The sequence below is a fragment of the Mytilus edulis genome, chromosome 2 (assembly GCF_963676685.1).
Source record: "Mytilus edulis chromosome 2, xbMytEdul2.2, whole genome shotgun sequence".
Taxonomy (NCBI): Eukaryota; Metazoa; Mollusca; class Bivalvia; order Mytilida; family Mytilidae; genus Mytilus; species Mytilus edulis.
The window spans coordinates 60137255-60164136 of record NC_092345.1 but is presented as its reverse complement, the minus strand read 5'-3'; the positions used below and the strand labels follow the sequence as shown (position 1 = coordinate 60164136).

Genomic DNA, 26882 nt, shown 5'->3' with positions numbered 1-26882 from the left:
GAACGATCAATGCATTTGAATGGGGACATATGGTTGGAACCACCCCCTCCCCCTTTTGTCCTGGGTTGAGACCCCCCTCCTTTTCAAATGGCTGGCTCCGCCGCAGAGGTATATTTATATATATATGTGTGTACCAGCCCCCCTCCTAAATCTTTGGAAACAAATGGTAGATTATATAGGGAATCAAAAAAAAAAAAAAAAAAAAAAAAAAAAAAAAAATATATATAGGGAATCACGGAAGCATGACTGGACGTGAACACTCTAAGGCAGTCAATGAGTCCACACTTATGAAAATTTCTGGATCAACCATTGCTTAGTTCTAGTTATCTTAGGTCCTAGTGTGAAATAATGCCAATAGGTCTTTTAAAACACATCTTTATTCATACATGTATATATACGTTTTCTCACGGATTTGTTCATGCAATATTGGAATTATGTTTACTCAATGCGCAATTACTGAAGTTTATATTTGCTACTTTTCTTCTTAATTTCATATAAATTTTTTTTCGATTTTTTTTCTTCGAAAAATTAGTGGTGTTGAAATAGGGAATGGACACAGATACCTTATCACATTTAACCAAAGAAATGTTGTATAATGTCATCAATCTGTATTACACGTAGACAGGATGTTCTCTAGAAAACTATACGTTATACACACCCGAGAATACACGCACTGTCGAAATGGAAAATTACTGTATGTTATAGTTACCTGTAATCAGCTTTGCAACACCATGTCATGACAGTTCAAAAAGATTTTCTTCAAATCAAAATGGAATATTCATTTTTTCTGTAAAATTTAAAACTTTAAAAAGTAGACTTTGACAAAATTATGAAAAAGAAAGAATTGAACAATTTAAAATCGTATTTTAACAAAGATTTAGATATAATTTTACAACGATCCTTAAAAAATAACCAAACAAACGTTGAATCAAACGATATGAACCTACGCAGTTTTATATTAAAATACTGACACACACCAGTTTGCCATCTCAGTATGCAAGGCAAGGGTGCTTGGTGAGGTGCTGGAACTTGATGTACATGTATCATTAAGTTAATACAGTTCTGTTAGGATTGACTGCCTTTTTACAGAGACTTTCTATTCTTACTGTTATCAGTTAGTATAGACGGTTCCTGGCTTAGAATGATTCTCTGCTCAGCAAATGGTGCGTAATTAGCATTTGAATCAAATTTCTAGTAGAAGTAAAAAACACAAATTAATGTATTTGACAACTTTATTCAGGAGCACAGTCTATATTATCCGGCGTAAATAACTTCGAGATTTATGTGGAAGTTTACTCTGCTGCTCGATCTATGCTAATCGATGTTCCAGTATATTTCATATTTATATTTATTCGTGAGGCCTCGTAATCGTTTATATTCACTAAAAGCACAGTCGCCTAAATATTTTATATGGCGAAAAAATTGCGAAAATTGGGGGAAATAATATATTTTTAGTAGCATTATTATTTTAAAATCTTAAGAGGTTGCTTGCAAATTTAACTCTAAAATGAGAAGTGTATGACGATCTATAACGAATATATACATCCATCATGTGTGCAGATACGACGGCGACTATATAGGGTCTGCCATGAGTGCACTTTGTATGTCCTGCATGTGTGCACCCAGGAGGTCCTCCTGAGCGGTGTTTAGACGTACCGGGAAAATCTTATCTGATTCAGGATCAATTCATCGGTTACACTCCCCTGTCACCAGTGATTCTTTTTTGCTGACATTCTGAAAAAGTATTGTGTAGTCCCTGTGTAAGTGTTGACTCTCAACTTGCACATGTGATTTTTTAACACTCCCCGGACTTCTGCAAAAAACAATTATTCAGTTCACTGATTTAGATGGAAGGTAAACGAACAGAAAGTCACAGGACATTCCGACAAAAAGTCACAGGACAAAAAGTCAAACACATGTCAAACTCAGGCATAAAGTAACAAAGTTGATAGGACAAAAAGTCACAAACAATTTGTTGACAATTGATTGAATATAAATGAAAAAAGATTTTGAAATATCTTCTTTTTATTACATATATTCATTTTTAATTTTAGGAAATTGTTCATAATATAAAAAAGAAGATGTGGTATGATTGCCAATGAGACAACTGTCCACAAGAGACCAAAATGACACAGACATTAACAACCATAGGTCACCAAACAGCCTTCAACAATGAGCAAAGCCCGAGGTAAAGCCCATACCGCATAGTCAGCTGTAAAAGGCAATCATACTATATCTTTTTTTTTATATTTACATGTTAAAAAATGCGTGCAAATGTAATCAAAAGCTGCACACAAACGTAATGATTTTTGTGTGCAAATGTAATGGTAATGTGCACAAACCTAATGCACTGATTTATTTGTTTTTAATAAATTTTAATTTAAAAGTTGCTACATCATGCATGTCATGTTCATGTATAAAACTTCAAGAAAAATACAAAAAGAGTGTTTTCTTGTTCAAAGAAAAATAATCTCAAAACTAAATTGTGACTTTTTGTCCTGTGACAGTGTGTGACTTTTTGACTGTGACTTTCTGTCCTGCATTCAGATTGAATAGGGGAGTTTGGTTGACCCCGCCTCCCTCTATCTGAGACTACTATCTCAGTGATGAGCTTTGTGTTTCATGTACAAATGTATTGTGCTTTAATTTATGTACAAAAAAATTGAAAAACAGATATGTTACACATAAACAAACGACAATCACTGAATTATCGGAACCTGATTTGGAACAGGCACAACCATAACAAATTGGCAGGGTATAAGGAACTTTGAAAATATTTAGTTTTTTGTGGTTTGGTCTATTTTCCGGATACTGTAAGCAATAAGGCCCCTTTATTTAGTGAATGAAATAATTGTAAGATGCACTTAGCTGTCTGTCATATTTTATATGAACTTGACCACATTTTCATGCATGGTTCATTGGTCAATGAAACACTGCATTGTTTTGTCAGTTTATCATATGTTTAAAGTTACAGGTAGATTATATTTGGTAGATATGAAACAATTGTAAGGTGTGCATGTCTGAATGGCAGATTCATATATAAACCATGACCGCATTTTATTGTTCTTTGGTCAATGATAAGTTTTCTTGGTTTTGTCATTTTATCAGGCCACATTTAAAAGAATGTCTGTTTCCCCTCCCCCGGGTCTACCCTTTGTAAACAGACCAGGAAGGCAGGTTTTTTTTAGCTCACCTGACCTGAAAGGTCAAGTGAGCTTTTCTCATCACTTGGCGTTCGTCGTCTGTCGTCCTGCGTCCGTCGTCTGTAAACTTTTACAAAAATCTTCTCCTCTGAAACTACTTGGCCAAATTCTACCAAACTTGGCCACAATCATCCTTGGGGTATCTAGTTTAAAAAATGTGTGGCGTGACCTGTCAAACCAACCAAGATGGCCGCCATGGCTAAAAATAGAACATAGGGGTGAAATGCAGTTTTTGGCTTATAACTCAAAAACCAAAGCATTTAGAGCAAATCTGACATGGGGTAAAATTGTTGATCAGGTCAAGATCTATCTGCCCTGAAATTTTCAGACGAATCGGACAACCTGTTGATGGGTTGCTGCCTGTGAAATGGTTATTTTAAGAAAATTTTGCAGTTTTTGGTTATTATCTTGAATACTATTATAGATAGAGATAAACTGTAAAAGCAATAATGTTCAGCAAAGTAAGACCTACAAATAAGTCAACATGACCAAAATTGTCAGTCGACCCCTTAAGGAGTTATTGCCCTTTATAGTCAATTTTTAACAACTTTTCATCATTTTTTGTAACTTTTTTAAAAATCTTCTTCTCTGAAACTACTTTGCCAAATTTAACCAAACTTGGCCACAATTATCATTGTGGTTTGTAGTTAAAAAAATGTGTCCGCTGACCCAGCCTACCAAACAAAATGGCCGACATGGCTAAAATTAGAACATAGTGGTAAAATGCAGGTTTTGCTTTATATCTTTGAAACTAAGACATTAAGGGCAAATCTTTCAAGATTTAAATGTCCATCAGAATAAGATATATCCCCTCACAAATTTTCAGTTGAATTGGACAACCTGTTGTTGGGTTGCTGCCCTAAAATTGGTGATTTTAAGGTAATTTTGCAGTTTTTGGTTATTATCTTGAATACTTTTATAGATAGAGATAAACTGTAGACAGCAATAATGTTCAGCAAAGTAAGATCTACAAATAAGTCAGCATGATCAAAATTGTTAGAGGACCCCTTAAGGAGTTATTGCCCTTTATAGTCAATATTGAACAACTTTTCGTCATTTTTGTAACTTGTATAAAAATCATTTCTAAAACTACTTGGCCAAATTTAACCAAACTTGGCCACAATCATAATACTAGGGTATCTATTTAAAAAAAAAGTGTCTAATGACCCCGCCTACCAACGAAGATGGCTGACATCAGTAAACACATTAACAGGTGAGCGACACAGGCTCTTGAGAGCCTCTAGTTTTTTTTAACTGGATGTGATTGTCATAGCATGGTCACATGAATGGTTTGACTTGTCCAGTCCAGGCCACTTATCAGTTGTTTGTGCTCAATTTGAGTGTATTTATTTAGATTATCAATCCTTCTGCTTTCAAGCACTTTCCAAAAATGGAAACAAATTATTTTCAGGAAAAAAATAATTTTGATTTTTTTGTGGAAAATAATTTTTTGACCCGGGTGCTTATTTTTGACCCGTGTGGGGGGAGGGGAAACAAACATATCTAATTTTGGCCTTAGATTTTTTAAGCATAGGTCTACTTGTTGTATGGAATGACTACAAGGTATCAAATAAAAAAATATGTCTGCCTGCCAAGGTTAATTTTACTGTGACCTCATATTCATAGAATAATGATAATATTCATGATATTGAACAGCAAGAATGATGAGTAAGTTGATGTTATATACAAATAAGACAAAATTTTCAGTTGCCTACTAATTATGTAATACATGTAGTAGTTATTTTTGTCATTAAATGATGTTTACCCTTTTATGTGTAGGGCAAGAACATGAAAGATAAAGGGGAAACTATAAACAGAAGAAATTATCAACAAAATAAGATTTACAGAGGTCAACAAAGCCTAAATGGTAAGTCCACTGTTATAAAAATTTTTGTCCTTGAATGATAATTAAATATTTATTAAAATAAGATGTGGTATGATTAAAGAGAAAACTATCCATCAGAGTTCAATTTAGTGGATGTAAGCATTGTAATTACTTATTAGAGGCCATTGATGACCTGTAAGTAATGAGAAAACCCATACCCTATACATGTTATAGTAATCTATAAAAGTCAACACTAACCAAATTTGAAACAGAGCATCAATTCAAACGTCAAATATACCAGACTAATTTATAAAAACAAAAAATTATGAAAAATAAAAATGACGGGTATGAACCAACATCAACCACTGAACTATGTACAAGCTCCTGATATTAGACAGGTATAATATGGCTGGGTTGATATAAAAATAAGAAACACTTAGCAGTCTGATTTCCAATGAGACATTTCTCCAATAGAGATCAAATGACATTTAAGGAGGCTCTAGGGTATAACAATTTCAGAAAAATGTTTTAATATTTTTTTTTCATAACTCAATTTATTTATATCTTTATCATATGGTACACCAAATCATTCAAAACAATCAATTTGGTTTGGCCCCAGATGACTTTTAAAATGCATATATCATTGAAAAAGCTCCAAATTATCTCCCTTTGGTGCAAAAATGCCATTTTTTGGCATTAAAAATGTAATATCTTATTTAACTCAACGGTGGCCTATATTTTTTATTATAATTTTAAATAAGCTGTACTTGAACTAAACTATTATAAAATTTAAGCGATTTCTGTAATTTAGTACTTGAATATTTAAATGAAAGTTTATCATATTAATCATAAACATGATAAAATAGCCATTTTATTGATCTCTTCAATGATAATTTTTGAGTTTGTGTATTTGTAGGTCAGAAATCTGGATTTTCATGGTCATCATTCACAGATCAATACTGAACGGAAAACTTAAAGCTGATATTTTTCTCCATAGTGCGACTTTTTTATTAATTTGAAATGGAACATGTTTTTTCCTACATTTATTTGAAAGAGGAAATTTCAACATGATGACTATAAACAAAAAGGAATCATATCATCACGATCATTGATGCACAAGAACTTGATCATATATATACAACAATGTAATTATCAATTGAAAGATGGAACGAATGAACAAGATATTAGAATGTTGTTGTCCAAATAAACTTGCTTTGTCTTCTCATTTGAATCTCTTGATTCAATAAAGATGTACAGAGGAAGATCTTTGAAGAACAGATTGAAAAAATGTTTTGTCTAAGAATTGCAGGAATATTCTAGTGAATGAAATTATTTATTGACTTCACTCTTATATAGTGGACTGAATAATTGTACATAGCAAGTTGTGAATAAAGAAAGCAAAAACTTTAACAAAAAGTGTTTATATTATAAATTTGCAAATATAAGCATACTATTATGTACACCACAAAGTTATATATTATAATTCAAATCGTTTGCCTATACAAGTATTGCAATGAACCTATAACAAAGAAAATCTTACCTCATGAAAAGAGTGAACTATTCAGTCAGAATATGAAATATTTTTTCAGTTCTATTTTTCATAATAGAATAAACAAGACAAAGATTTCAAAACAATATTTTTTCATTTATTTAGAAATTTCATCATTTTGTTTCAGTGAAAGGACTTTATTCTTTGACTGTAAAATATTATTATTATACATTCCAAAATAAGAATAATCTTTATTGTCATATAAACAAATAAAAAACTCGTATACATTTAAAACATTTTACTACCAAACAGCATTCATTGTAACATACACATAACTTTATATTTATATATATATATATTTATAATTTTAATCCCATAGGATTTTATTTTGTCCCATGGGATATTAAAAATCCCATGGGATAATTATAGTCCCATGGGATTTTTTTTGTCCCATGGGACAACAAATATCCCATGGGACAACAATAATCCCATGGGACCAAAAAAAATCCCATGGGATTTAACCAAAATCCCATGGGATAATGGTAAATCCCATGGGATTTTGCCCTGTCCCATGGGATATTGAAAATCCCATGTTTTTATAATTCAAATTGCAAAATAAATATGAAAGTAACAGTATAAAACCAATGAAATTATTGAATCCCATGTAATTCCGCACATTTTGGTTGTATACATGATATTGTAGCTCTTGTTTGAGGCGGCGGCGGATTTGCAAATGAGTGTTTTGCAAATTAAAAGTGTCCAGTGTTAAAAATCTAACCAGTGTCGGATTCTAGGGGAGTACATGTGCTTACAGGAACAATGTCTGAAAAAGAAAAAATTCTGCATAAAATAGTCTTAAAAAAAACTTCGCCTCGCTCCGCTCGGCAAAGGCATCCACATCATTTCAACCCTGGCTACGCCACTGGTTCATATGTGTGCCAAATATCTTTCGTGTGATGTTAATAGGTGAGAAGAAAATAGCAGTTTAAAACACAAATTTAGTGATAATTCGTCTTGATTCAAACACGCCTTTCTCGTGCCGTTAATCGTTTTGTAGCTCACACTATCAGGTCATTAACTAGGACAATTGTCACTAACTTCCTTTCTCTTTTTTACTTGTTGTATGGTTGATTTGTATATTTGGAATAGTCCAGTTAGTTTGAAGATCGTTGTCTTGTAATTGAAAATATTTTTTGTTGGTTTTTATATAACTTTATAATGTGTCTAACAAGATTTTGTGAGGTAGACGAAATTGACTTTAAAACGATCGTATTGACTTTTGATGTGCAGAAATAGGCAGATCGGACATATTTTGACTTTAGTTACTTACTTCTTAAGTTTGGGATTAATTGTAATCAACATATTCCAATGAGACTGAAAAATGCTTTTTTTTATTATGATAAATAATAATTTTACCTGCCGTAGTCGTGCGTAAAATATATTTCGGTATTTCTCTTACGATAATGACTTGTTTAATGGAACAAAACGTATTATTTGTAAACTTTCTCTTAACTCTTCACAATAGGCTTTTAAAAAATAACCTTTCAACTGTATATTCCGAAAATTTTGTGAAAATCGAATAAGTGGCAATTCTTAGCTTTCATACCTTAACTTTCATTGATAAAACATAATATTGACTCGTCCAGTGTCCAGTTTGAAGGTCATTTAGTTATTGTACACATTCATGCACGTTCTAATTAATCAATAGTCATGTATGAAAAGCATAAACAAGTTTGAAGGTAAACTAATAACAACTTAATCCAATCAAATTGCCTACGATTCAATAACAATGACCAGTCCACATCATAAAAATGTATAGGGGTAAACTGGGTAGGGAGAAAATGTCAGATATATTAAGTTCATTATTTTGCAATAACGAGTAAAAATTTGTTAACCAATAGATTTGTTATAATTTCATAAACATGTCGTTATGTATTGGTATAGTTTTTGGATCTTTCATTAGCGTATTTAAGGCTGTAGAAAGTTTGGCCTTCAAAAGTCAACATAATCATTGACTTTATAAAGAAAATTCGCCTTTTTAAAACATTGAATGTTTCACAAATAATACGCGACAACAAAGCAAAATCATTTCTTAAAACACTGCAAAAAAAATAATTCTGATTGATGCAGTGGTATTGTCATAAATTGCACTGGAGTGAACAGTGGTACATCAAACGTCGAATTCCCTCACACAATGTTATCACACACTATAATAGGGTTTTTTTAATTGATAGTTTTGTTATAATTGTAATATACAAATCACATCCTTCGGTCACGTTTCAGACCCGGAATATGCCACACATTCACAGTCCTGTTAAACTGTGCCAATCAAGCCCGAAACGAAGTAGGAATGAAATACAATGGGATAAGTGTGTTATATGTCAGGGTTCTTCTACTGAATTGCTTAATAATATGCGAGGAATTAGCACAAAAAAAACTTAATCGAGGCTATGGGAGCACGGAAAGATTTTAGTTTATTGCATGATGCTTCAGACCTAGCCCATATTCGTACTGATGCTTACAAAATGTTGTATCACCATTCTTGCTACAAATCTTACACTAGCAGACATAACTGCAGTTATTTTAAAGCTGAATTAAGTGCTTGTTCGTCTGTGAAAGTGTGTCAGGTCATATATAGAAGGTCGTCAAATTCCTGACTGGAAAAAGTTTCTTTGAGTCAGCGAAAACCAGTATAGGCCTTAATCAGGTTTCTATGTAAATGTAAATACTTGTCTGGTTGTAGTTAGAAACATTGATGACGACGAAGATGGCGATGTATAAGATTTCATTTTGCGTTTTTAATGATCCTTTGGTTTCTCACGCCTTTTTTGTTTCAATTGTTTGTAAAATACATCGGTGCTGTACATAACCCTCTCCATTATCATATTTTTGGAATACTTGTAAACATTATAGCCAATTGTTGCTCATTTAAGCGTCTGTATATGTAGGATGCGGTGTTTGACCTGTTTCAAATAGACGTTTTGTTTTTATAATCCCCCCTTTTCTCTGTTTGCCGAAATTTTTACTTCTGTATAGCAAAGCTATTTACAGAACTTCATATTCAACCAAGTTCGACGTTAATTGCGAAACAAATTATTTATATATACTCTTTCACACCCAATAACAGAAATTTGTTATTTACCTAGAAATTGACGAACACCTAACTATCAAAAGACGTGAAAAACACATATTTTTTTTTCGACAAATGATTATAGTTGATAATAAGATCTAACAAACATCTTTAGATCTTACTTGTAAGGACTTGAATACAAAAATTTTAAATTTAGAAATTGAAATAGGTCGAGGTCACTGTTATTTAACAGCTGTTTGAAAATTTCAAATTTGCACCCTATATGTAAAAAAGTCAATCTAAAGTCATTTTTTTCGATAAAAATATAACATGTATAAAATAAGATTTAAATATAGATACAAAAGATATTTTTCTATAAATTAGTTGTTTTTATTTTACTCCAATCGCATATATATATACCAAACTATCTAAATGTGACTGTGCATTTTTCTTCAATTTTTGCTTTGATCTTTGACCATGATTTAAAAAAAACGTGACCACGGCAGACAACGACGACAATGATATTTCAATTAGACTTGTTCTCCTCTTTCCAATGATATAAAATATAGCCGTGTGTTATTCCATTATGCCCGCGTCACACTGTCCCGATTTTTATATACGATGGACACCCCGAATGCGAAAATTGTAAGTTCGTACGAAGTTGGTCCCGATCTCGTTAAAATAGTGACCAAAGCAATTACGATGAATAACGAAGTCTATACGATGGTGCCGAAATTATATACGATAGCAAAAGATGGACATACGAAGGTTAACCGAAGACGGATATTTAAGCTTCATATTTCAGCCGAAGCCTACACGATGGATCACGAAGGCTACACGATGGATTACGAAGGCTACACGATGGATTACGATGATGGCGCGATGGCCATACGATGTCTAAAAGACGTCGTGTACAGCTTACGATGCATTTAAATTATATGCCGAAGGCATCACACGTTTTTTGATACAAACAGAATTTCGACAACATATCGTTTCTGTACAAGTCTGCCGGGAAATCGATCTTTTTGTCTAATTCTTATAAAACTTAGTTTATTATTCCCTCGCCTACTACATGTAAATTGCGTGTAGATAAAATTGTTATGGACACTCTAGAACCAAAATGCTGAAAACTTGGTATGGTGTTACTCGTTAAGAATATCTTAAGCGCTATTGACTTTAAAGTTCAAAGGTCAACGTCACAGTGTCAGTTGTAATACAAGGCAATATCACCCTTGTGGACACTCTAAAACCAATATGCTTCAAAAGATTTTAACCACATTTGGTATATTGATCCTCCTTGTAATGATCTGACATTTTTTACGTTTAAGGCCAAAGGTCAAGGTCATTCAGATGAACTTGTTTTTTCTCCTTGAAATAGCATAATACACAGGAAATTGGTTGCTCATTTTTTTACCTACTGGTTCTAAAGACAATATTAAAGGTATTTCCAGTTACTGAATGGTTTGGTTGATTTCTAAAAAAATAGTTTATGTATCAAATATACATATTCAATTTACCATTTTCTGCATGTGTCATATACAAATATAGTGTCCATATTTGTCCCCAATATGTTACATACGAGGAGATGCCACGCTCGGCATTGCCAGGAGAATATCATAATAATATAGACAAAAGGAAGGATGTGGGGAAAGCAACAAATGCGCCAAAATATGACATATAGAAAACAAAATGGTTATGGAGTAAACATTCGTGTGACAACAACTCAGACGATACATAAAAAATCAGAATAATGAAGAAAATGTTGGTTTCCCTCTTATATACGTGTACCTGCAGTGTTGGTGTACGAGGCGCGTTTATGTTTTTCATTATGTTACTTGATATGAAAAATTGACAAAAAATAATATTTCACTTGTAAAAGTAAATCCTGAGCCTGTAATAGCTGCTCTTCTTGTTCCATTTGAATTAATAGAAACAACGCTGTCGCCTTTCTTGTTCTCATAGAATCATATGATATGAGCTCCATGTTTTGTGAACGTCTTTCTGAACTGTCGTATTAGACTGACCAGGGCATATCGCGCATGACACTTTAAATGTATTTTAGCGCAAAAGTTAACTTACATTTAGCTGGATTTATTGCCGTCGTAGTTCCATCTTGTCGCCTTCGTACTTTTATTCGATGGCAACACGACGGGATTACGAGGTCTTCACGAAGTCGTGTTGCCATCGTAAAACCTTCGAGTAGCTTCGTGATTCATTCGTGTAGACATCGTAATGTCAAAACTGCCCGATGGAAACGATGGTAACACGAATGCAATGTGATGTTCAAAGATGCATTCGCGGTGATATTACAATGGTGAGGATGGTGATACGAACTCAATACGAACCCTCAACATCGGACGCACCTTCGGGGATTTTTTAACATGTTAAAAAATTTAGAACCCTTCCCGAAGTTCTCCCCGAAGGCTAGAAAAAGTGGCCGATGGTTCTACGATGGTTAAAGATGGCACTACGAATAGCCCGATCTGGATACGATCAGTCCCGATTTTGAAAATTTCCATAATCGTGTTGTCATCGGCGTAAAAATCGGGACAGTGTGACGCGGGCATTAAGGCAAATCGATCAAATTTGTTGATTGGGCACCCTGCTATATGTGCAGGAAGTGTTATCCTATCAGCATGATTAGATCAACAAAAAACAAAAAATGTCCACCAGGAAGCAAACTGACCGCTGCGGATTATAACTTTAAAAATACATATAGATAATCAACAAAATACAATATATCATCATGTAACAATATGTTTTCATAACAAATGTACAGTGTTTAAATGTGTACAAAAAAACTGTATATAATAATGGAAATCTAGTTTGATTGTTCTTTGTTTTAAAAAGGCCCACATTGGTGTTACATCTCACATAAACAACTTAAATCATTTGCCATATACATACGTTATTCCCTGCCAATATTCTAGTATGACGCGTATGGCACGCCGTTATTATATTTATTCAATTTCGAGATATCTTATTTAGTTAAATAAGATATCTTATAAACTAATTGAGATATCTTAATAACAAAATGAGATATCCTATATATTAATTGAGATATCTGATTTATTAAATAAGATATCTTATATATTAAATAAGATATATTATTAAAATGTTTATAAAGATATCTTATTAAATATATAAGATATCTTATTAAATATATAAGATATCTTATTAAAAATATAAGATATCTCTATTAATTTATAAGATATCTTATTAACTATATAAGATATCTTTTATATAGTTAATAATAGAGATGTGTTATTTACTTAATAAGATATCTCCATAAGTAAATAAGATATCTCTATTAGTTTATAAGATATCTCTATTAATTAATAAGATATCTTATAAAGAATGTATTTAAAAGATATCTTTATAAAGAAGTAAGATATCTTATATATTTTATAAGATATCTTATTAATTAATAGAGATATCTTATTAACTTATAGAGATATCTTATAAACTAATAGAGATATCTTACGAACTTTTAGAGATATCTTATTAACTTTTAGAGATATCTTATTAACTTATAGAGTAATCTTATTAACTTATAGAGATATCTTATAAACTGATAGAGATATCTTATAAACTTTTAGAGATATCTTATTAACTTATAGAGATATCTTATTTAATTGGTTATAAAGATATCTTATTTAATATATAAGATATCTCCATAAGTTAATAAGATATCTCTATTAGTTTATAAGATATCTCTATTAATTAATAAGATATCTTATAAAGTATGCATTTAAAAGATATCTTTATTTAAGAATTGAATGCTTCTTTTTGTAAATTTATTGGGGTGTAAAAGCGTTGACCGAAGTACATTTTGTATGAAGCGCGGAAGCGCTTCATTCTAAAAATGTGCGCACGGTCAACAATTTTACAACCCTATAAAGTTACAAAAAGAAGCATTCAATACTTATAATTACATTTTTTAGCTATGATCATGAAAACACGTATTTTACATATTTTTTTATTTGATTCACCTGTGCACTTTATTGTTGGACCAGGTGTTATTATGAATGAAAAGTTGTATTGAGCAATGCAACTGCTTACGGAATAACACGTGATGTGCAGTTAGCCAATCAGAATAAAGTATTATAATGAAACATACATCTAATGTAATTATAAAGAATTAAGATATATTATATACTTTATAAGATATCTTATCAATTAAAAGAGATATCTTATTAACTTATAGAGATATCTTATAAACTAATAGAGATATCTTATAAACTAATAGAGATATTTTATAAACTAATAGAGATATCTTATTTACTTTCAAATTAAATAAGATATCTTATAAAAATTAAAGATATCTTAATACTTAATAAGATATCTTGTTAAATAAATAAGATATCTTAAAATTTGAATAAATATAAAAACGGCGTGCCATAGACGTGCGTCTTCCGCTTTGTGAACAAACTCATGCTCTAAATTAACCCGATTAATGTCAGTCGTTATATTCCGCTGATCTCCGTCTAATCTCCGATTGCTACATTAATTCGATAGGCTATAGGCCGCTAGAGGGCGCAGAATTATTCGAGTTACTAGTAGCTCTAAATCCAAAAAAATTGTTTGCACATGCGTATATTGACTTCTTCAGAATAATGAATTTAATCAAATTATCATGCACTTAATGTATTTCCTTAACTTTAAACACTTTCAAACTCTGAAATGGTGCACATGATATTACTAATTCATTTATTATGACTGTAATGTGTTGCATTCCGAAATTGACATATTTGACTTAGATACGACCACCGTTCATGCTGGCTGTTTAAACTCCTCCCTCTAAAAAATCAAAGTGCCAGCCGTTTGCTTCTTTACAAAATAAAGGAGGTTCATGGAAGAGCCTACACAAACGCTATTACACTAATACCTATCGGACATAGAAATTACCTTAGTTGTCCTATTCAGAATCAAAATAATTGATGCAAGCTATACTTTATTGTAGTTTTAACATGGGTAGGCTATCGCTCGGGCAAATATAATCACAAATAAAATGCCTACCCATGTTAAAACTACAATAAAGTATAGCTTGCATCAATTATTTCTTAAATATAAATATGATATAAAGTATTTATAACTGAGATTTTTTTTTTTTTGAAAACTTAGGAGTTGGTCAATAACACAAATAAATGCGTTCTTGTTTATATAAAACACGCTTTAATCAATTCAGGTAGATTTATGTAAACTCTCTGTGTTTAAAAGTAGCAGTGACGAAAGTCTGATACCAATCTTTCAGGGTTGTAGTTCGTCAGATCAAAACAAAAACAAAAATATTGCATTTTGATTTATCATAAAAATATACTCAATACAAATTTCTCAGACATGAAAACTTTCTTTATAGCAATATATTTAACAATATATTATTAGTGTATTGGCTTGTTTCCTTTTTTCCGTTTATAGGAACAAACATGTCATTGAAATTTTGTAAACACATAAATATTTTAATATACATATGTTTTAATCAATAGGCCGATGCAATAACTATATGAGCGAAGTGTTTGAAGAATAAGAGTAAAGAAGTGAAACGTGTACAACGAGTCAATAACGTACGTGTGTTACATCTATATCCTTTCCAACCAGGACAGCAGTAATCGTCATATGTATAGTAAACTCTCCAAACATTTCTACGCCCGCAGCACCTTTAATTGATTTTAAAAAAAATGTTCAGTAACATGGTTAAAATTATTATATACTAACTAGTATATCATTTGTGTTGGTTGTTTATACATTTTAGAAAAGAAGAATATAGAATGTTCTTGTGATATTTATTGAAACTTGAAACATAATAAGTCGTACTTCATAAATGTGGTGTGTCATGGTCAACTACTAGCGTTGTTAAACAATTGAAAAACTAAGATAAGTATTATATATATACCACGCTATTTACGAGTTAATATATTTAAACGCCGAATCCGTAGGATGAGTTCGTTTAAATATGTTAATGAGTAAGGCGTGGTGTATATGTTTTGTATATCATTGAAAATAGTACGGTGACCAAGTAAGGAAAAGTCGCTTATTTAAGGAGTTTAATCGTCATTCGGACTATACGGCTGTAAATCACAGTATTGGTAGTTCAAAGGTTACACTTCACATTTTGACTTGTCGTCATAACATCGTACGGTGCAATTTTTGTAAAATGGGCTTTGAAGTTTGTTCCCTTACTTTAAAGAAAAAAAATACTTTCAAAAGATTTTTGGCCTACATTCTAAAAGAACATTCGGGATATGCATTTTGTTATTATATACATTGTTGTAACACATTATTTTAACAATTTCAAACAAAGTTTAGCAAAAATAATCCGTTATTGAGGATTTTTTGTAAAAATTGAATACTACGAATATTTTGCATTTAATAGAGTACGTTTCAATTCATTTTCATCATTTATTTTTACGCAAAATGTAAAATAAACAACATTTATATGATATTTCAAACCTTTATTGAACAACACTTTCAAAATCATTTATCTCAGAAGCATTATTTCAACTTGTGCATTGAAACAAAATATACACTACACATTTAAGATACAGGTTTTCCACTTGAAATTCGACTTGTAAAACAAAATGAACCGGACCGATACTATTATTTTAATCTATAAATGATATTTTGTATCACAACGATTTTTCATTGCTAACATTTGTTCAATTCGATTTTTTTTTATTGTTTATGGTCCCATTTCGTGTTGGTTATCGTGTTTTTTTATGTCTTTTTAAAAGATTTCATATTTTCGTATGTTTATTTGATATGGGTTTTTTTCTTTTTATACATTTCAAAAATTAAGAACCAAGTCTGAATTTGGACATGTAGTTATCTGGAAAATGTTTGAACTAGGAAGTCCTTTACGATTAGGTTCTAGTAGTTAAAAAAGGCAACACATGGCTTTTAATTTTGAAAACTGTATCGTATGACAGAGAATAAGTACTGAATCAGTCGCCTCCTTTACTATAAAGAGTAAGCGTTGCTTCTTAAGTTCTGTTGAAACACTAAATGATGGAATCTGCCAGCAATGTGTTGTAGAGTATGGGTCGTTTGTTGAACCTGATTTGGTGAACCAATTCAATTCTGATGCCTCGTGTGCATTTTCCCTACCTGCCTATGGCCCATCACTCACAACTTACACCAGTCTGAGAGGTGGTATGGCATTGCTTAAATGTATTGATGATAACAAAAAAGCAAAAAACATGGTGACCTTGCAGGTGACTATTATAAAAATATGACCCAATGCTTTTCGCTAGCGCACACAGTAGCAGACATATTTTTACCGCTACGACATGAAAAGCTCAATAAAGTTGTCTGTTGAAAAGGAAAGCCGCACAAAGAGAACACTTTCAACCAAAGTGTATCAGATTATTGAAGGGAGAAGGATACTGACTGGAAGAAGTTTCTTTCTGTTAAAGAAAACCAACAGGCTCTCTCTAATTTCTTTGGTAGTTTTTCTTTTTTAAAACTATGACAAATCCCCTATGATTCCACCTTATAGTGAGCTTTACTCAGCTGGAAAGTTTGTAAATCCGAAATTGTCGAAGTTATTTCAGACAATAATGTTAATGACTGTTGTAACTTGCTTAGCACTCACCAAGGGTCAATACTCGTATGATAATTAATGCCTTATACTTTGACATGAAGTTAACAGAAAAGGGAAAGAGCGACAGAATAATCCTAAGGACCTCTGATACGGGTGTGATTGTTCTGTGTGTTCACTACTGCAAACAAATGACACATGCATGCGAGTTGTAGGCGTAGTTGGATGTGTACGGATTGCTAGTTAAGTCTTGTACATGAATGATTTATTAGTTGTTGGTGGCTTTGAACAAGCTGTCAGATAACTGCGAGTACTCTCAGATCTGTTCCTAGTGTCTTTTTGTTGTTTGGATGTACAAGTACCCGGCTACGTCCAATTGTATTTTTTGTCCATCTGATGAGTTAAGCCTTTTTCAACTGATTTTTATAGTTCGTTCTTATATATTGTACTGTTATACCACTGTCCCAGGTTAGGGGGAAGGGTTGGGATCCCGCTAATATGTTTAACCCCGCCACATTATTTATGTATGTGCCTGTCCCAAGTCAGGCGCCTGTAATTCAATGGTTGTCGTTTGTTTATGTGTTATATATTTGTTTTTCGTTCATTATTTTATATAAATAAGACCGTTAGTTTTCTCGTTTGAATTGTTTTTACAAAAGACTTGAAAGGACACACACGACTATTGTAGTTACAGAATTTTTGGAGTACTGACGAAGATGAAGCCCTTGTTTGTGTAAGAATTTAGTTTCGAAGATGTATGATCTGAGGAATGATCTCTTTAAATCATTCCATTACGATATTAATAAAATTCGCGTCAAGATTGCCACCAGTAAAAAAGTATGTTTAGTCAGGTTACCTCTCTGTGAAGCGGAAATTTTGACCGTATAAAACATTGCTAAACTCCCTGTTTCGTCACCTTTAGAATACGGTTGGCGAAAATTCATTATTTCATTACACCCCCTTTATTTTAAAGGGCATATGTCAGCAGAATTCTTGCAGGATCTTTTGTGTTCATGTTATAAGGGAAAATCTTCATGTAAAAAGTGTTTGTTCACAACAAAACCTTACATGTACTGATCTTTGTTCCTTTCAAGGGTAAGAATTATGAAGAAATTCCTTGACAGATGAATCAGAAGATACTCCTGGATGAAATCTGTTTTCTGATCATTTTGATTGGATTTTTTAATGTTCTTCGAGCTAATTAATGGTTTTTGGTTGCAATGAATTACATGCATGAGCTTTTTCAAAATAAACATTCAGGATAGAAGACTTTACTTGAAAAGAACATTTATCTTTTATTGCTGAGGTTGAATGTCACCCGGCAAGGTAACTACTGTAACTTTAACGCAATTTGTATTGATCTTGTATAATAGAACAAGTGTTGAAAAACACCAATTTTCAGAATTAACCGATTACTAAGTAATATGTTCCTTTTTTTACATTTTCGAGATAATTCATTTTCAATTGATTTGAAATTTAACACAAAATGCTGCTTATATCTTTCAATTGTTAAGATACAGAAAGAAAAAAAGAAAACAGTATGTTGATCTTTGACCTTAATTTATGCAAAACTGTTACCACATTTCTTTCTGACGACATCGATATTCCAAAAGTACTCATCTTTTTGAATCCAATGATATATGATATAGCCATATAGTATGTTTGACGATTAAATTTTTAAAATATTGGGTCTGGTCACCGTACTAAAAGTGGCCTGATGATTTTTATCCAATAAAGAAAACAATGGGAGTGTCGTTCTAGTCTGCTGCTTAGCGCGCTCACGAGAAAATCGATCCAGATAATTTTTCGAAAATCAGCCGGTTCATTCAGTGATTACATGTCGTTAAGAGTGGCCGTGAAATTTGAAGACGCATATTTTATTTAAGGATATTGGTGGAACCAAGGACATCGAATTATCTTTTGATTTTCTGGGGCCTGAGAATTTTGAGAACAAAATAATACGGCTCTGATTTGTCATAAACAAAGTCTTAAAAAAGAAAAAATATTTTCCCAAACCAATTTTTATTGCATTTATTAAATGCATTGGCAAAAATAATCCGGCTTATATTGTTTGTTCCGAAAACTGTAAGCATGGACACCGTTCCTTCTCTGTTTTCAATTGCCTTCTCTGTTTTTCATGAAACACTGGCCGAGTTTTCGTTCAAATTTATGAAGTCATGCACGGAAATTCCAGAAAGTAGAAATAATATTTGTAAAACAAACGAAATCTTGTCCTCGTGCATTCACTGAACTGTCAACCACATGGAGGCGTTAAAAAAAGAGACGGAGTTAAAATCATGGTTTAACATAAAAAAATTATCAGATTAAACCATGGTACAAGCTCCGCATATCTACATTTAAGTTGCAAGGATAAAGTACGCCATGATTCTTTTTTATGGAATAACGTATCAATCTTTATATTAAACCACGGTTTTCAGAAACCGAAATATTTGGGAGATTATCACGTAAAAACTTCAAAGGGAAAATGGCGTATTATGTTTCCATTCACGTTGTATTACTGTGTACAACATACATGTATGCTTGTGTGTCTTGAAAATTAGTGAATATTTTTGTTCACTATTCACTATGTTACCGATTCATTTAAATTTAAACATATGATTGGAACAGACTGGTTTTTCATGAAAGAAGGATTTTAAGATGAAAGATAATGTTAGTGTATGAATCTTTGTTTAATTGATCACAAACAAATAAACAAACACGCATTAATCATTTGTCAATAACATAAACGTAAGTAAAGTTTAACTTTTTTTTAAATAAGCTTGTTTACTGAAAAAGTCGCGACGTCGTGTTACACTTGTATGTACGACGCGCGTGGCGTCATTACGTTACATTTCGTTCGTTTTTAAGAATATACTAATAGGACATACCACCACCAACACCTATGAGAGCACACGCTTACTGTATACCATACGGCTCTCCGCCTTGAACATGTATCTCTGAAATTAAATTAAGGAACTATTTGATATACGAATTAGTGTGATTTTGACTTTCAGACTAAATACTACTGCCACTACCTCGGAAGCAAAAACATGGATTGATACGATTTGATGATTTTTGTAATGTTTGATATTATTTTTTGTGCGCAAAAGACGTGCTTGTGCAATATATTGTTACTTTTATATAGCATTGTTTTGTTTGTTTAATCATATTTCATTTACAAACGGAATCGAGCAAGTTATAACAATATTAGTGACGTCCTCTCTCTATTTAAATATAAACACAAAATTCATTAAACAATGACAAAAACCATGGTAGGAAAACATGTAATACAAACTACAAACAAAACAAACAAAAATTATGGAATCATATATAAAACCGGAGTGAAATAACGAGTCTGAAAGAATTCAGAGTGTTATTTGAACGTTCTAAAGCGTTGTGTTATTATGAAATGGGACTCTACAAACACCGCGCTGAAGTACGTCCATTATTCATAGTTCATTATTCATTATTCAATAATGAATAATGAAATAGTTCACTATTCACTACTCAATATTAAAAAATGAATAATGAAATAGTTAATGTTTCATTATTCAACTTGAAGCGGTGAATAGTGAAATAAATATAAAAAAAATTGACTGTGACACTATAGTTATATCCTGATTCGCAATGACCATAAGAGGGTTTACGGAGGACCATTTAGAAATGCCACAATACGCGTAAAAATGAGGAAATAGCCAATTTTGAATAATGAAATGGATATTTTGAATAATGGAATGGACTGCTATGACCCTTCAGCCCCTAATTACAGAAGTATATTATACCTCATTCGGAAGCTTATCAACAGAGGAACAAAAGTTATATAGTTAATATGTTCCGCAACGGATATTACAGGAGTAACGAAGGACTTAAATATCGAAACACGCGAAAACATTGAAAAATAGTCAATTTTGAAAAATGAACTGGATATTTTGAATAATGGAATGGACTGCTATGACCCTTCAGCCCCTAATTACAGATACATGTATATATTATACCTCAAAACTTATCAGAAGAGGAACAAAAGGTATATAGTCAATATGTTCCGAAACGCATATTAGAGGAGTAACGAAGGCCTTAAATATCGAATTACGCGTGCAAATTAAGAAATAGCCAATTTTGAATAATGAAATGGATATTTTGACTTATGGAATGAACTGCTATGACCCTTCAGTCCCTAATTACATATATATATATATTATACTTCTATCGAAAGCTTATAAAGAGAGGAACAAAAGGTTTATAGTCAATATGTTCCGCAACGGATATTACAAGAGTGACAAAGGACTTAAATATCGAAATGCGCGTTGACACTGAGAAATAACTTATTTTGAATAATGAAATGGACTGCTGCAACCCTTCAGTCCCTAATCAAGGCAAAATTTATACACCAAATTAAAGTTTATGGATGGAGGAATAAACTAAGTATAATCGATATGTGCCGCAATGACCATTAGAGGTGTTAAGGAGGACCTAAATGCCAAAATACGCGTGAAAATTAAGAAATAGCCAATTTTGAATAATGAAATAGATATTTCGAATAATGGAATGGAATGCTGCGACCCTTTAGTCCCTAATTATAGATCAACCTTATGCTTCATTCGAAAGTTTATTACGAGAGGAACAAAATGTATATAGTCAACATGTTCCGCAATGCATATTAGAGGAGTTACGAATGACTTAAATATCAAAATACGCGTGAACATTGAGAAATAGCCAATTTTGAATAATGAAATGGATATTTCGAATCATGGAATGGACTGGTAGGACCCTTCAGCCCCTAATAAAAGATATATAGTATGCCTCAATCGAAAGCTTATCAAGAGAGGAACAAAAGGTATATAGTCAATATGTTCCGCAACGCCTATTACAGGTGTAACGAAGGACTTAAATATCAAAATACGCGTGAAAATTGAGAAATAGTCAATTTTGAATAATGAAATGGATATTTTGAATCATGGAATTGACTGCTATGACCCTTCAGCCCCTGATTACAGATATATATTATACCTCAATCGAAAGCTTATCAAGAGAGGAACAAAGGGTATATACTCAAAATGTTCCGCAACGCATATTAGAGGAGTAACGAAGGACTTAAATATCGAAATACGCCTGAACATTGAGAAATAGACAATTTTGAATAATGAAATAGATATTTTGAACAATGAAATGGACTGGCAGGACCCTTCAACCCCTAATTACAGATATATATTATAACTCAATCGAAAGCTTATCAAGAGAGCAACAAAATGTATATAGTCATTATGTTCTGCAACGCATATTAGAGGAGTAACGAAGGACTTAAATATCGAAATACGCGTGAACATTGAGAAATAGCCAATTTTGAATAATGAAATAGATATTTTGAATAATGGAATGGACTGCTATGACCCTTCATCTCCTAATTACAGATATATATTATACCTCAATCGAAAGCTTATCAAGAGAGAAACAAAATGTATATAGTCTATTTGTTCCGCAACGGATATTTCAGAAGAAACGAAGGACTTAAATATCGAAATGCGCCTGAACATTGAGAAATAGCTTATTTTGAATAATGGAATGGACTGCTGCAACTCTTCAGTCCTTAATCAAGGCAAAATGTATACACCAAATTAAAGCTAATTGATAAAGGAATAAACTGAGTATAAACGATATGTGCTGCAATGACCATTGGAGGGGTTACGGAGGATCTAAATGCCAAAATACGCGTGAAAATTAAGAAATAGCTAATTTTGTATAATTAAATGGATATTTTGAATAATGGAATGGACTGCAGCGACCCGTTAGCCCCTTATTATAAATATACCTTATACCTCATTCGAAAGCTTATTAAGAGAGGAACAAAATGTAAATAATCAACATGTTCCGCAACGAATATTAGAGGAGTAACGAAGGATTTAAATATCGAAATACACGTGAACATTGAGAAATAGCTTATTTTGAATAATGGAATGGACTGCTGCAACCCTTCAGTCCCTAATCAAGGAAAATGTTATACACCAAATTAACGCTAATTGAAAGAATAATAAACTGAGTATAAACGATATATGCCGCAATTACCATTATAGGGGTGACGGAGGACCTAAATGCCAAAATACGCGTGAAAATTAAGAAATAGCCAATTTTGAATAATGAAATGGATATTTTGAATAATGGATTGGTCTGCTGCGACCCCTTAGCCCCTAATTACAGATATACCTTATACCTCATTTGAAAGCTTATTAAGTGAGGAACAGTGGTATGATTATGAGAGTTCTGCCACGACCTCATTTTGAGGTTGGGTCGAGGAAAAATGTGTCATTGTGGAAGAAAGAAGCACACACACCAAAAAATAAAGATTCATAGATAAAATAAACACAATGGATTTCACGATTACAAATATGTCTGAACACACTGATGAGTCTGATGTAGACGAAACGCGCGTCTGGCGTACAAAATTATAATCCTGGTACCTTTGATAACTATAGAATACGGCGCAAGAGGTAGAAATTCTGAAGAAAAAAAAACTGGATGCTGTTTAGGCCAATCGAGAACAGCGCTGCAATGATGAGGAAATTCTCAAATGGCAAGAAGTAGGGCAGGACTCACCCTGGATTGTCGAAGACAAGATGTTGACACGAAGTAAAGGTCTGCAAAATTATAACCTTGTGCTCGAAAGGGGAAACTATTCGCACATGGGGATGTGAGAAATTAAAAAAGCAGCTTACATGTACTACCGTCATGGCAAAGAGAGAGACAATTTGTTGATGAAAAAATCCAGACGGACTGGGTACGTTTCACGACTTTCTTATTTTTTATAAGGATTGTAGGATCGAGAGTGTTAGGATATGTTTTGTATGCCCGAAAACTGGGTCTGAAAACCAGTGAATTGGGGATGGTGGTTTTGAGGTGACCTAAATTGATTTTTTTAACTGTTAGGATAAAGACATGGATCCAATAGTGAACATGGAGTTAGTAGTTGAAAACGTCAAAGCCCTGAGAGGTATAGCCAAAATGGTACTCCCAGTTGAGGAAAGGTCAGTTGGTTGAGAGTTGATAGAAACGATGACAAATCTTAAATTTCATCGTCGTCCCAAACCCCACACGAGGAAGGAAATTATCACCCAGACAAAACAACTTGGGTCGAAAGGGGTTAGCAGGCTGTCGATAGATCGACTGCTAAAGAAGGTGCAGGAAAAGATTTGAGAAGATAGGAAAGCCATGTGGGATAAAATTGAGGTACATTCGCCGAAGAAAGCTTTTAAAGATGTATTTACTACCTGGAATATGACCCCCACTATTGGCATGGGTGTGCAGACCTACCTTGAGGTCTCTCGGATGTCACGGATGGAACTTATAGAAGATTGGGCGTTGTAAGGGGCAAACCAATGTCATCATGCAGCGACCTTTGTAAAGATTGATCCAACAGGTAAAGCGGATGATGAAAACGAGTGACACTTTCACTCGGGAAACTAGATTTTCACCGCGGCCATGTACTTGGTTGAAACCCTTGAGGAGATGGATGAAAAGATCGTAGAAAAGATTGCCCAGTGGACCTCTGACAAAACTATGGAAATGGTGAATACTTCCTCGGTCCAGCGGGGGTGTATCCCTTCTCGAATGTACCTTTCTTCTTGGTGATTCGAAAAATCGCGGTGGTTTAATGGGAGGTATGCTGCCGTAAAAGTTCCAATACAACTTGTTTTCATGCTTCTTATGACTTGCGGCAACAGGGGCCATCTTGATAGCGGTGCTTGGTGGTATTGTACTGGCGAACAATATCGTCCAGGACATCGATATAGGTGCGTGTGGAGTTGGCTGAAAAGTATTTGAACATTTTCACTTTCGTGGTGCGGTTCCAACGTTTGACAATACTCGATTTCTTCGTTCCCGGTGGAGTAGAGATCGATACCATGCTTTTGAAGCAGCTGATGTATATGCTTGTTGTAAAACTCAGTGCCTTTGTCTGTCCATAGCTTCTTGGGCACACCGCTTGGAAGTCATCCCGCACCGTCACCCCCTCTTGTTCTTGAGTGGTATCAGCCAGCCATATTTTGAGAAGACATCGATAATGCTCAGGATAAATTTATTTCCCTTGTTGTCCCTGGAGAAGTCACTCATATCAACGAGGTCGGCCGCCCAGGTCTCATCCACACCACCCACCGCTTCACAGCATTTATGAAATTAGCGTTGAACTGGTTTGTGCAACTCCTCAGCTAGCTCATCAGTCCAGCGAACAGTTTTTTAACACCCAGACCGAATCGAACTTTGGTACCGATGATGGGTCCGACGATGCTGCAGTCCAAGCGTTCGCGTTTGGTATAGTTGGAAATGGTGTTAAGCGAGGATAGCATAGCTTCGTCACAGATGGTGTTGCATGCGGTTGCATTTACAAAGTGCAACCTACAGGAGGAAATATATGTCATCTTGATTTGAAAACTAGCTATACGCATAGTGAACCCGTATTTCACCGAGTCAGTTCAAAAAAATCTATTAAATTAGGAAATATGTAACATTTATGAAAAAAAAACAAAAAAAAACAACATTTATGAACATGAAGGTAATAATCACTGCTAATGAACTACTACATTGTAGTTCATGAATGTTAAAATACAAATATATATTTAACCCACTACTTCCTCGAAAGCACTGTATCAAGTTATAAGTTGTTTTCATTCGTTCAGTTGATTGATAAAGTCAAACATTTGATTGTGTCTGTTGTTGTGGACTTCCTTTTTGAGTATAACTTAGGGATTTGTATTTCTGTTATACATTACCCATAAGAGATGTAGCATAAAGCAGATAAAAATACAATTCCTGCTATCCAAGGGCTTATCCGTGCCATATCTTATGACGGAACGAAGAAAGCCTTCAGGTTAAATCTAATGCGAATCTGAAAAAAGAAAAACCGCGTCAATAGAATTATGATTAATCTACATAAAACAGTTTTGACATTTTCAGTCTGTTATCCATTATTGTAGGATGAACGATCATTTGTAATTTCTCCTTGTGAAACTTTAAGCTTTATGTCATTCCATAGATATAATGTTTAGTTTTTGGTCAATTCGGCAATTTAATTTAAGTAAGAAAATGTTTTTTTATGATTTGCAATGTGAAGACTATATATCGTACCGCTGTTTTACAATGCACAAAACGCATACCGTATAGAAAGCATTATAATTGACACAACATGACAAAAATATCAAGCAATTGATAATAAAAAAAACTACTGCTTTATGCTGAAACAGTAAAGTCTTCCTACATGATCGTTTATGTTCTTCTCCGTAAACGAAATATTTCTATAAAGGTTAAGTTTATTATCTGCACGTCTTTAAATTTTTAACAAGTATAAGAAACATTCAATTAGTTTCATGGTACAGATATTTTAAAACTGAAAGGTAGAAAACACTTTAAAACAACTTTTATATGTTCTGAATATATCCCGTAATACATCCTTCACAATTATATAACAATAGCATTCAAAGCTGCGATATAAAACATATGGTCGTTAAATACAGACCGTCTCTTTGGTCTAATGATAGTGTGTTAGTCTCGATTGTTGGAGTCGTTGGTTCGAACACAGGCAGCGTCAAACAAGAATCTTTCAAATCGATATTTGTTCTTACTCCCCGCAAGCTAGGTATGCGGCATTTATGAATATTTTATGAAGATTAGCTCTAGATGTACAAGTACACGAAATCCATTTGATGTTGGATGTGTACGGAATGATAATTTAGATGCATGATTTTTTTTATTAGTTGTTAGAGGCTTTGAACTAG

General features: G+C 33.1%; 1 protein-coding gene and 1 long non-coding RNA gene across 3 annotated transcripts in view; one reads left to right on the top strand and one right to left on the bottom strand.

The window, feature by feature from the left end:
- LOC139512561 (uncharacterized) overlaps nucleotides 1–26882 on the bottom strand; it is a 110450-nt gene that overhangs the window by 41322 nt on the left and 42246 nt on the right. Inside the window, exons 2-4 of one of the 2 annotated variants that reach the window (XM_071300278.1) lie at nucleotides 25881–25996; nucleotides 20013–20081; nucleotides 15156–15244 (exon numbers count right to left, since the gene is read on the bottom strand). In XM_071300278.1, the coding sequence (XP_071156379.1) occupies nucleotides 15156–15244; nucleotides 20013–20081; nucleotides 25881–25948 (226 nt within the window). In that variant the 5' untranslated portion in view covers nucleotides 25949–25996. The remainder of the gene's footprint in view (nucleotides 1–15155; nucleotides 15245–20012; nucleotides 20082–25880; nucleotides 25997–26882) is intronic. The other variant, XM_071300277.1, reaches the window with a different exon arrangement.
- LOC139512562 (uncharacterized) lies at nucleotides 1715–6065 on the top strand. Its single transcript, XR_011662309.1, has 3 exons — nucleotides 1715–1854; nucleotides 4983–5070; nucleotides 5945–6065. It is a non-coding gene; the product is annotated as an uncharacterized lncRNA (long non-coding RNA).